General features: G+C 40.4%; 1 protein-coding gene across 8 annotated transcripts in view; it reads right to left on the bottom strand.

Annotated features, from left to right (window-relative positions):
- Positions 1-3,691: 3,691 nt before the first annotated feature.
- Positions 3,692-13,253, bottom strand: part of WDR47 (WD repeat domain 47) — a 70,713-nt gene continuing 61,151 nt past the window's right edge. For 4 of the 8 annotated variants that reach the window (XM_001088345.5, XM_015146604.3, XM_077952143.1 and 1 more), the window contains 2 exons: positions 7,830-8,048; positions 3,692-5,057 (listed from right to left, as the gene is read on the bottom strand). In XM_001088345.5, the coding sequence (XP_001088345.2) occupies positions 4,915-5,057; positions 7,830-8,048 (362 nt within the window). In that variant the 3' untranslated portion in view covers positions 3,692-4,914. The remainder of the gene's footprint in view (positions 5,058-7,829; positions 8,049-13,253) is intronic. The other 4 variants (XM_077952146.1, XM_077952152.1, XM_077952157.1 and 1 more) reach the window with 1 other exon arrangement.

Below are 13,253 nucleotides of genomic sequence, written 5' to 3'. Positions count from 1 at the left end.
GCAGGTGTGGTGTCTCATGCCTGTAATGCTAGCTTTTTGGGTGGCCAAGGTGGGAGGATTGTTAAGAGGCCAGGAGTTTGAGACCAGCCTAGGTAACATAGTGAGACCCCCATCTCTATAAAAAATTAGCCCCACATTGTGGCATGTGCCTGTAGTCCTAGCTACTTGGGAGGCTGAGTGAGGCAGGAGGATCATTTGAGCCCAGGAGTTCTAGGCTCTAGTGAGCAAGACTTTGTCAATACAACACGATGCAATAAATTTAAAAATTAAACATTTTAAAAATAGAAATAATCTCTCAACTTGATGAGGCAAACACACACAAATAAAATTGGAGCAGACCTCTCAAAGTCCTCCCTGGGAATAATTAAGAACCTCTACACTACCCATCCACCCCAACTCCCCTTCCTTGCACTCCCAAATGAGATGGACCCTGAGAGTATAGATACTTCAGTCCTCTCATTTTCTCTTTTATGTGAACCTCAAAGAACCTAGTCACCCCCATGCAGAAGACATGTGGAGACAAACAAAAAATGACATATGTGACCAACTATTTATTGAAGCAAATATAACAATTTCTGGTGCTTATTATTTTGAGAGGGAGTCTTGCTGTGTCGCCCAGGCTGGAGTGCAGTGGCACAATCTTGACTCACTGCAACCTCCACCTCCCACATTCAAGCAAGCGATTCTCCTGCCTCAGCCTCTTGAGTAGCTGAGATTACAGGCACATGCCCCCACACCCGGCTAATTTATTTTATTTTTATTTTTATTTTTTTTTTTAGAGACGGGGTTGCACCATTGTCGACAAAAAGAGTCAAACTCTAAAATATTTTAAGAGATTTATTCTAAGCCAAATATGAGTGACCATGGCCCGTGATACAGCCCTCAGGGGGTCCTGAGAACACCTGCCCAAGGTACAGATTAGTTTTATGTATTTTAGGAAGGCATGAGACATTAATCAAATACATTTAACAAATACATTGGTTTGACTTAGAAAGCTGGGAGAACTCAAAGCTGGGGGCTTCCAGGCTATAGGTAAATTTATACATTTTCTGGTTGACAATTGGTTGAGTTTATCTGAAGACCTGGGATCAAAGGAAATGTTCAGGTTAAGATAAAGGATTGTGGAGACGGAGTTTTATTGTGCAGAGGAAGCGCTCAGATAAAAGACTTCAGAGAAAGCAGGTTGTGAAATGTTTCTTACGGGAATTAAAAAGGTGCCTGGTTCTAAGTTGAATACCTCCTGGATCTGGAAAGAAAGGAAGGAAAACAAAGGGGAAAAGGGATTCTTTATAGGATGTGCATTTTTCCCACCAAAGACTTTACAGGGCAATTTCCAGGTATGGCAAGAAAATGTATTTGGGGGTAAAACATTTTGATTTTCCTGTTATGCCAGAGTCAGAGTGGAAAGTAAGTCACAATATACAGGATTAAATAAAACCCATCTGATGAGAATTCATGCTTTGTAAGGCACGACTCCCCAGACCCCTTAGATAGGAATTTAGGCAAGATTTAAAAAAAAAAAAAAATCGGAGCTTAGTCCTCACCGTGTCGGCCAGGCTGGTCTCGAACTCCTGACCTCAAGTGATCCACCCACCTCAGCCTCCCAAAGTCTTGTGATTACAGGCATGAGCCACCACACCCAGCCGTGGTGCTTATTATCTAATGTACTGCAGTAAAAGAAATGAATTCCATACCTAATGTCCAGGAGAATCTTTTCTCCCTGAGAGTGATGAAGGTGGAATACACAATTTTATGAATATTTTTAACCAGGAACTTGAACTGGTCTCCGAGAAATAGCTTATTTTCCTAGTTTTAAACTTAACACAACTTATCTAATATCTAAAATGTGTGAAATTCAACATGAAAGTAAACTAAAGAAGAGACTGGGCCGGGGATGGTGGCTCATGCCTATAATCCCAGCACTTTTGAGAGGCTGAGGTGGGTGGATCACCTGAGGTCAGGAGTTCGAGACCAGCCTGGCTAACATGGTGAAACTCTGTCTCTACTAAAAATACAAAAATTAGCCAGGCGTGGTGGCCAGCACCTGTAATCCCAGCTACTAGGGAGTCTGAGGCAGGACAATCGCTTGAACCTGGGAGGCGGAGGTTGCAGTGAGCCAATGTCATGCCATTGCACTCCAGCCTGGGGACAAGAGCTAGAGACTTCATGTCAAAAATTTAAAAAGAAGAGATTGTGGCCTACTTTTAGCAGAATTCCCTTCTGCATGCCTGAAAGGTAGAAAATTTGTGTACCTATTGAATACCCACAAGCTAGCTGTATTTTATTTCTTCCTAAGTTGAAATTGCAAAATTGTAACTGAATGAAAGAGATCTGATCTCCCCAACTCCATCTTGCTTCCAAGCTGTCATTGTTCATTCCTGGTCGTAGGCCAAACTAACTTTGGTGGCTCAGGCCTATAATCCCAGCACTTTGGGAGGCCAAGGTGAGCAGATCCCTTGAGGTCAGGAGTTCAAGACCAGCCTGGCCAACATGGCGAAACCCCGTCTCTACTAAAAATACAAAAATTAGCTGGGTGTGGTGGTGCGCACCTGTAATCCCAGCTACTTGGGAGGCTGAGGAGGAGAATCACTGGAGATAGAGGTTGCAGTGAGCCAAGATCACACCACTGCCACTGCACTCCAGTCTGGGTGACAGAGCGAGACTCTGTCTCAAAAAAAAAAAAAAAAAAAAGTGATAGCTCTTTCCCAAAACAAACCCCCTTCTTGCCTGGGGACTAGACTGCCTCCTTTGTAGGAATAACAAATTAGCCATAAGATTAGACATTACAGTTTAGGAGTCATACAGCTGGAGGCTACAAGATTCTGACCCTCCCCACATTGCTCCTGGGGATAACATCATTACTGTAAAACCTAAGATCAGAGATTGAGATACTTCCCAGACCCTGCACTTGATGGATCAGCTGGCACCAGTTATATCGATAAACTGGCTCATCTCATCTTGTGGCCCCCACCCAGGAACTGACTCAAGAAGACAACTTTGACTCCCTATGATTTCATCTACAACCCAACCCATCAGCACTCCCAATTCATTAGGAGTGAACCCCATCCACCAAATTATGCTTAAAAACTCTGATCCCAGAATGCTCAGGGAGAGTGATTTGAGTGATAATAAAACTCCAGTCTTCTGCACAGCTGGCTCTGCATGAATAACTCTTTCTCTATTGCAATTCCCATGTCTTGAATAAATTGGCTCTATCTAGACAGAGGGCACAGTGAACCTGTTGGGTGATTACCTAATTTGACATATTCATACTCTTGAGTTTGAATTTATACATATTGTTAGGCTTTTATTAGTCAACTTTCACAATATATTAAGGATAGAAAGTTCTCTAAATCTTGGATAAAAGAGATAGAAGACACACAAAAGTTATACAGGCCAGGCACAATGCCTCATGCTCGTAATCCCAACACTTCAGGAGGTTGACTCGGGAGAATCACTTGAGGCCAAAAGTTCAAGACCAACCTGGACAAAGCAAGACCCCATTTCTAGAAAAATTATTTTTTTGTTAAGTTATACAGTTGCCAAGGATTAAAAAGCAAATTAGTAGAAGAACTTTAGAAAGAATCTAAGAAACTGATTACGGGCTTCATCCATTGGACCTCACTTTCTCCCAGTAAACTGAAAAAATAACATTCTTTTGAAAGCCAAAGACTCTGAGGAACAGAAACAGTTTTAGGTGTCAAGAGGTCTTTATTGAAATAATAGCACAGTTACACTTCTAATACCCTTTCCACTTGTATACAACAGATGAAAAATGCTTGCTACATACAGTGCACAGACAGTTCAATAATGAGAACCAATACAACTGCATTTGAAATAAATAAAATAGCCTATTTAAATAATTTAAAGTAAAATTACTGTACAATATGAAAATAAAGATACATAAATGTTAGAATCTACAAAGCTGTAGAAATAAAATCATTATTCTGCATTACACAAAACAGTGCAAGAAAAAAATCCAAATAAGCTTTTGGAGTGCAAAGTTTAAATCTTCCATTTTAAATTATCATGCAGACATAGCATTTCAAGCCATGCTATGGTCTATGGCAAGGATTTTAATTTTTAAGGAGAAAACTGCTAGCCAGTAAATTTACTGCCCCATCAAGTGTTGCATCACATAACTGCTGCTGCTCTGCTTCTATGGTTCAGTTTGGAAGGGAGGTATCCTGTTGCATTCAAAAAACTGAAGTTAACAAGTTTCTGAAGCAAACACATTTACCTTTTAGCCTGAAACAAAATTATATGACAAAATAATCATATCCCTGGGTTTAAGAAAAAAGAAAGGGCCTATACCACATAGTGAAGAAGCAGTTTTTCATTCATCTTTAAACTCCATAATGATCCTTAAGTGAAAGCAACCATGTAACTTTTGAGTGACATATATTATGGAATTCTGACCTCTAGAAGACAAGTGATAATACAATATGGGATCATGAGAAGAGCAAAAGTAATTCTGAACACCTGGGAAGTTTAATCTGGGAGGAACTTGGTTGCATTACATTTAATAATATAGTTGAAGTATAATTCCATTGCAATGTGCATATAAAACTGTTATTTAGGCAAAGACCAAGGAATGCATTTAATACTAAACTGTAAACACACTGTCCACCTTGACTTGGAGTGCACACCAACAACGGAAGAGCTCTTCTGCAGACTTTGGCAACGAGACTACATATAGCAGGTCACAGCAGCACGAGCTCACATGGAAGACTGAAAGCACTGCGGAATAACACCACCCAACACCTCCTATCAGTGGGATACATGGTAATAAGGGGCCTCTTCGTGCTAAATCACTTTCCTGGACACTACGTTCTTCAGATTTGTAATTTTCACAACTCAGTAGTCTTAAGTCTCTGTGCTTTTGCTGCATAGACTTACACCATGGGGTGTGCTCTACCCGTTGTAAGTCCAGAGGGTGACAGTTCTATCTGCAGAGGATGACAGGAAGGAAAGATCCTGGGTGTGCCATCTGCACTGAATCACTTTGTCCTTGTGCTCCCCCACCACCATGATAGGAAGCTGCTTGGTGAGGTCCCCTAAATTAGAAAAGAGATGTTGATTTACAATGCAAAATAAGAATAGGTACAGATTTTATAGACTTACTGTTACTTTAAGACATTACAGTATAAAAAATCTTAAACTACATTAATATAATACACTGAAAGGTTTACACAGGGATAAATTACTAACTACCTAATTATGCTATTAGTATTTGGTAACATACCCACACAGCAACATTTGACAAGTTGCTCTCTCTCTTTGAAATTCTCTCAACTTGATTTCTCCCTGATTTCAGTGCCACTCCCATCTTTTGCTAGTTTCCCTTTTCTTCTTCACTTAAAGCTTGGTGAATCCCAGGAGTCAACCCTCAGATTTCTTCTGTTCTCTCTGTACCTAACTTCCTACAAAATTTCATCTAGCAACATGGCCATTTATATATTTACAATTCATACATATTTTATCTCCAATCTTGAGTTCTCACTTAAGCTCCAGACTAGTATCCAAATAGTCATTCAGCATCTCACTTGATTGCCTGATAGTCATCCTAAGTTAAACTTGTCTAAAACCAAACTCGGTTTTCTTGCCTAAACCTGTTCCTCCCCTCGCCTATCTCCCTTATCTCAATGGCACCATCTGGTTGCTCATGACAAAAACCTAGGAATCATCACTGAATCCTCTTCCCCTCACTCCCTAAATCGAATCCAAATAAAATATATCTCAAATTTAGTCATTTCTTACTACCTCCACCTCCACCACCCTAGTCCAAGCCACCATCATCTCACCTGAAGTATTCCAACAGCCTCCTCACTGACATTTATATTTCTACTCTTGCCCCCCTTACAATCTACTCTCTACAGAACTCCAAATTCTCTAAAAATATAATTCAGCTCCTATCACTCCCATTTAAAATCTTCCAAAGGCTTCACATTATACTTTTAAAATGCTTATAGCCCACCAACTATAATAAATGTACCACTCTGGAGGGGGATACTGATAATGGGGGGGGGCAGGCTATGCATGTGTGAGTCAGGAGTATATGGGAAATCTCTGTATCTCTCAATTTTGCTGTTAACCTATAACTGCTATTCAAAATAAAGCCCTTTAAAAATGTCTATAAAACCCTGCCATTTATTCTTCTGTGTCTCTCTCTCTTAGTTCACTAAGTTCCGGCCACATTGGCTTCTTGTAGTGTCATGAACGTGCTAAGCTGGTTCCTACTTCAGCATCTTTATACTTGCTATGCTCTTCTCCTAGGGTCCTGGCCTGGCTTGTTCCTCCTCATCATTCTGGTCTCTGTGCAAATGGCATTTCCCTGGAGAGACCTACTCCAATGATCCTATTTAAAATAGCCCTCCCCCTGCAGTGAGCCGAGATGCACCGCTGCACTCCAGCCTGGGCGACAGAACAAGACTCCATCTCAAAATAAATAGATAGATAGATAGATAGATAGATAGATAGATAGATAGATAGATAGATAGACAGACAGACAGACAGACAGACAGCCTTTCCCTATTCACCCTAGTCACTATCTCCCTACCATGCTAATTTTTTTAAACAGCACTAATACCTAAAATTACATTGTTTATTGGTTTACTTTTCATTGAACTCAATATAAGCTCCATCAGGGAGGGAATTAACTGTCTTATTCTCATCTGTCAGTCCCTAATTGATACACAATATTTGCTTGATGAATGTTTAAAAATAAAACTAGATACTAAGACCTAATTACAAAGATTGTATGCTAATTATTTAATGTAGAAGCTAATAAGAGTATATAAATCTATCATTTATCTCAGAATGAGTCACTATAAATAAATGTTGATTTTTAAAAATATCTTAAGTGGAGGCGGGAGGATCACTTGAGGCCTGGAGTTCAAGACCAGCCTGGGCAATATGGCAAGATCCCATCTTTACAAAAAAATTTTTAAAATTTGCCATCCATGGCGGTGCACAGATGTAGTTCCAGCTACTTGGAGGCTGAGGCAGAAGGATCGCTTGAACCCAGGAGGTCAAGGGTATAGTGAGCAGTAATCATGCCACTGCATTCCAGCCTGGGTGAAAGAGTGAGACCCTGCCTCAAAAAAGAAATCAAAAACTAACAATAAGGTTGGGCATGGTGGCTCACACCTATAATCCCAGCTCTCTGGGAGGCCAATGCAGGCAGATTGCTTGAGTTCAGAAGTTCGAGACCAGCCTGCACAACATGGCAAAACTTTATCTCTATGAAAGATACAAATATTAGCCAAGTGTGGTGGCATGCACCTGTAGTCCTAGCTACTTGCAGGGCTGAGGCGGGAGGATCGCTTGAGCAGGGGAGATAGAGGCTACAGTGAGCTAAGATCATGCCACTGAACCCCAGCCTGGGCGACAGAGCGAGACCCTGTCTCAAAAACAAAAACAGGCTCGGTGCGGTGGCTCACGCCCGTAATCCCAGCACTTTGGGAGACGAAGGCGGGTGGATCACTTGAGCCCAGGAGTTCGAGTCCAGCCTGGACAACATAGTGAGCCCCTGCCTCTATAAAAACAAAACCAAAACCTAACAATAAGACTATTCACTGCTTATTTAATAATTTGCTATTATATATCTTAATACAGTCTCAGAATTTGCTCAATACCATAAAATGATTGAAAATATTATATAATTATAATTGATTATATAATTGATTATATAATCAATTGAATTAGAATTGATTATATAATCAGTGGTTGTGGTTGATTATATAATCAACCACATTACACTAACAAAAAAAACAAAGGTCCAAAATAGAACGGGAAAGATTAAAAACAGAGAAGTCGATTTCAATCACCTTGTAGGTCTGTCACCTTTATTTTCATATCATAAGAGCCTGTTAGCAAGTAGTGAGCTCCCGGGGAGAATCGAACAGAGCGAACATCACTGGAATGAGGGTGATAACTTTGTACCATTCTTCCTCCTCTTATGTCATACAACATGCAGCTAGAATCTTCTTGACCTGTGGCTAAGAGACGACCACTGGGATCTACAGCTACAGATGCCACTGCACTGCCTGTAGTGGGAGGAATGAAAATTTAAATATGGAAAATCAATATACCCAAATGGCAACACAGCTAATTATGTTCACTGAGCCATATACTAACGATTTAATGTAGTTTATCAATACTGTTCAGCTATGAAAAAATCCAAATTAACAGTTAACCAATGAACACTTGTGTCCTTTTAAGGCCCAAGGCCTAAACAAGATTTTGTAAGAAACGAGAAAGTCCATTTTTTGTCATTTGAGAGAACTGTGTGGAACAGCATCACCTATAGTGCAATAGATGAGCCATGCTACAGAAACCACTTTTCTCAATCCAGTGTTTTCACTACTGAGTAAGTGTCTAGAAATGCTCCTATACCCAGCTAAGAGTCTAGCTAAAGAGACAAGAAATTCAGTAACAAAATGCATTTTATTTTAGGACAACAGTATAGGAAATGTACTAAAGCAACACATGATTACTGCCAGTAGGAACTGTGAACAGAAAATAAGCTCTTGGGGGCATATATTCAGGGCAACTTGAATCCACGTCTCCCAGAAATAAAATAAATAAATAGGCTGGGCACCGTGGCTCACACCTGTAATCCAGCACTTTGGGAGGCCGAGGTGGGCGGATCACAAGGTCAGGAGATCGAGACCAGCCTGACCAACATGGTGAAACCCCATCTCTACTAAAAATACAAAAATTAGCCAGGCGTAGTGGCGTGTGCCTGTAATCCCAGCTACTCAGGATGCTGAGGCAGGAGAATCGCTTCAACCTGGGAGGCGGAGGTTGCAGTGAGCTGAGATCGTGCCACTGCACTCCAGCCTGGGCAACAGAGTGAGACTCCATCTCAAAAAAAGTAGACAAATTTTTTTGAGACACAGTGAGACCCTGTCTCAAAAATATAAATAAATAAATAAATAAATAAATAAATAAGAAGTTTGAGTAACACTGCTCTAGACCAAAGTGGTCTAGGAAGACTTCACAAAAAAATGAGACACAAGTTAGATCTTGAAAAACAAACAGTATAAATAAGAGTATGTATGTATGTATACACAGGCAAACACATACATTTATATGTAATAAAGAATAATCTTTTCTTGAAATATATTGAAAGAGAAGAGGGCTATTATGATCAGCAAGAATTACATGAGAAAAAGTTTAGAGGAAAAGTATAAAACAGTTACAGGAAGGTGGACCAGTTTGGCTGGAGTTAAAAGTTTAACTTTTAACAAAAGTTAACATGAAAGGCAGCTTGAAACTGAAATGCAAAAGGTGGGTTAGGGCCAGGCCATCAAGCGCCTAAATCTCAAACTGCAGAGTTCTGAACTTGTCTCCGTAGACAGTAAAGCATCACTGTAGGTTTCTAAGCAAGAGAATTACATGATTCGAGCAGTACTTTGGGTAGATTAATCTAAGTGAAAATGTGTATCAAATTAAAGTGGAAAGATTATAGAACAAAAGAGGCCCCTGGAAGACAAGAAAGATTTCAGGAACAAAAACTGAATAAACAGTCAACAGTCTAGGAAATTAACTGCCTGAGTGGGGCAGTTAATTAAAATAAAGCACAAATGAGTCCCAGATTTCAAATCTAGTTGCATGAGGAAATAAAAGAACCATTATCAAAACTAGGAAAATGAAAAACAACAACAACAACAACAGTAGGGAAGGTGGGAAGAATAACTGATTTAGAGGAGAAATACTAAGAGTTTAGTTTTACACGTACAAAATTCATAGTGTCAACAAAAATCTTCATTCATTTACTCAAAAAAGTTATTAAATCACTACTCCCTTAGGCCAGGCACTATGGTAGGTGCTAAACCTCTTCTGAAAATAAAAGAGGTATCATTGCTGCCTTGATGAAACTTAAAATCTATTGGAGGAGGGAAGCACTAAACAAGTAAACGAGTACATAATTTTAAATAGTGATAAGAGTTCAGTAATAGAAAATAATGGTGAGGTCCCAATTAGGTAAGTCAAAGAAGGCCTCTCTGGCCAGGTGGCATTGAAGTTAAGACCTAAAGACAAGAAGGACCTAACCATGAGAAGACAAGAGGAGGAACATTTCCAACTAAGGAAACAGCGCATGGCTTTACTGGACATGGACCTTGGCATGTTCCAGGAATTGGAAAGAAAAAAAGTAAGTGATCTGAGATGAGACTAGAAGGGTAAAAATGCCAAGTCAAGCAGGGTCTTACAGGTCGTGATAACAAGTGTGCACTTTAAGATTTAAAGCCACTGAAGGTGTGAGGTGACCAGGTTTATTTTTTCAAAAGTGTACTCTGACTGCTATGTGGATCACAGACTAAAGGGAGCACAAGTGAAAGTGTACAGTAAGGAAGCTAGTGCAGTGGTTCAGTTGAGATGCTGGTGGTTTATCCTATTTATCCTAGAGTGGTAGAAATAGAGGAAAATACGTAACTGGGTTTTTTGTTTGTTTGTTTTTTTGTAGACAGAGTCTCACTCTGTCGCCCAAGCTGTAGTGCAGTGGCATGATCTCGGCTCACTGCAACCTCCACCTCCCAGGTTCAAGCGATTCTCCTGCCTCAGCCTCTGGAGTAACTGGGATTACAGGCGCCCACCACCACGCCCAGCTAATTTTTTTGTATTTTTAGTAGAGGCAGGGTTTTACCGTGTTGGCCAGACTGGTCTTGAGCTCCTGACCTCAGGAAATCCGCCCACCTCGGCCTTCCAAAGTGCTGAGATTACAGGCATGAGCAATCACACCCGGCCAGGTGCAACTCCTGGGACATTTAACTTTTAGATCATGTAGCTGAGGCATAAAGTTGTTATATACCATGTTTGGTATAAGTTTGTCTTACTGTTTCTCTACTAAGAACTCTTTTTAAGGCCAGGCGCGGAGGCTCATGCCTGTAATTCCAGCACTTTGGGTGGCCGAGGCAGGCGGATCACGAGGTCAGGAGATTGAGACCATCCTGGCTAACATGGTGAAACCCCGTCTCTACTAAAAAAAAAAAACAAAAAAATTAGCCAGACGTGGTAGCAGGAGCCTGTAGTCCCAGCTACTCAGGAGGCTGAGGCAGGAGAATGGCATGAACACAGGAGGCGGAGCTTGCTGTGAGCTGAGATCGTGCCACTGCACTCCAGCCTGGGCAACCTGGGCGACAGAGTGAGACTCCGTCTCAAAAGAAAAAGAAAAAAAAAAAAAGAATTTTATGAGCCTAGCACACAGAATAGGTTTCAGCTAGAGATAAAAATGTAAGTCCTTCAGCATATGCGTTACACTTAAAGCCGGGGAAATGGGTGCAATCATCTAGAGAAAGAAAAGAGACTAAAGTCCTGAGCCCTAGGGAATGCCAGAATTTAGAAGTTGAGCAAAGAGAAAGAGCCAGCAAAGGAATAATTACCCAGAAAGGTAAGAGAATAGCAGAAAGCCCAAAAGAAAAGTGGAAGAAGTCAACTGTGTTGCATGACACTGAGAGTTGAAGCAAAAGTAGGATATAAAAGTGATTTGACAACCGGAAGTTTATTGGTGATCTTGAAAAAGACAGCATTTGTTATAATGGTTGCAGCAGGAACCAGATTAGAATAAGTTAAAGACTGAGGGTAAGGAAATGGCTAACAGTATATATAGGCAAGACTTGTGAGATATCTTGAGTAAAAAAATAAGCAAAAATTGAGGGTAAGAGCTGGAAGGGATATAAGGAGATCAAGAGATGAATTTTTGGCTTGCCAATTCTATAAAATGTTTGCATGTGCATGACAGAGAAGCAGAGGAGGAGAGATACCGTAAGAGGAAGACATTAATGTTATCAGAGAGAGGAGACAACCAAAAACTAGAAGTCTCTGAAATGGAGAAAAAGGGCCTGAAAATAATGTAGAAAGCTAGAGTTTAAAAATAAATTAGTGGTAAGTGTATAGAAATTACACAAATAAACAAACAAAAAAACACAATTATTAACCCCAAGGAAAATATACACAGGAAAAAAAATAAGCTATGAATGGCATCACCCTGGTTAAAACAATGTAAACAATGACTAACTGAGCTAACCAAAACTGATATATCAAAAAGATGCGGAGGGGCTAGGCAGGGTGGTGTGTGCCTGTGGTTCCAGCCACTCAGGAAGCTAAGGCGGGAGGATGGCTTGAACCTGGAAGTCAAAACTGCAGTGAGCCATGAATGCAACACTGCATTCCAGACTGGGTGACAGAACAAAACCCTGTCTCAGAACAAAACAAAAAACAAAAAAAAAAAGATGCAGAGAGAGGAAAAATATATGTGAATGTGGGATGATGGGAGTTGGAAAGGCACATGAAAAAGTTAAATCTTCATCTTCTATGGTAGGAAGTCAATAAATAATCCTAAAGAAAAGAAAATAAATTAAATAAATATGAATATGTCCCTTATTCACATACAAATTCTTCCTCTCTCCACATCTTTTCAATATAGTTATATCAGTTTTGGTTAGATCAGTAGTCATTGTTTACATTATTTTAACCAGGGCAATGCTGTTTTTCTTAATAAGCCTTATTGAATTGCTTGATTTCTTAAACCAGGGGTCCCTAAGCCCCACGCCACTGACTGATAGCAGTCTATGGCCTGTTAGGCACCAGGCCGCACAGCAAGAGGTGAGCGACAAGTGAGCGAGCATTACCACTTGAGCTCCGCCTCCTGTCACATCAGTGGTGGCATCAGATGCTCACAGGAGTGGGAACCCTATTGTGAACTGCGCATGTAAGGTATCTAGGTTGCGTGCACCTTATGAGAATCTAATGCCTGATGATCTGAGGTGGAACAGTTTCATCCCTAAACCATCCCTACCCCTTCCCACCCCACCCATGGAAAAATTGTCTTCCACAAAACTGATTCCTGGTGGGTGCCAAAAAGGTTGGGGACTGCTGCCTTAAACTATGTCATATATTAATTTTGAAAATGATACAAACTAAATTTTAACAAATCAATGATCACGGACTCAAATGTGCTGTAAAACATCATATCTGGTTTGAATCAAAGTGAAGAAAAAGGTCCATGAAACTCAAAAGAATAAACAAGGCATTAAAAAAAAAAATACCAAAAATTTAGAATACAAGGCAGACCTTTTCACTTGGAATACTACCATAGAATTCTCTTCTAATTCTGCTATTAAAAACTACAAAGGACCAGGCATGGTGGCTCACACCTGTAATCTCAGCACTTTGGGGGGCCAAGGCAGGTGGATCACCTGAGGTCAGGAGTCTGAGACCAGCCTGGCCAATATGGTGAAACCCCATCT

This window comes from Macaca mulatta, chromosome 1 (assembly GCF_049350105.2).
Source record: "Macaca mulatta isolate MMU2019108-1 chromosome 1, T2T-MMU8v2.0, whole genome shotgun sequence".
NCBI classification, from domain to species: domain Eukaryota; kingdom Metazoa; phylum Chordata; class Mammalia; order Primates; family Cercopithecidae; genus Macaca; species Macaca mulatta.
The sequence above is the reverse complement of the archived record's forward strand: the minus strand, read 5'-3'. Positions and strand labels throughout refer to the sequence as shown.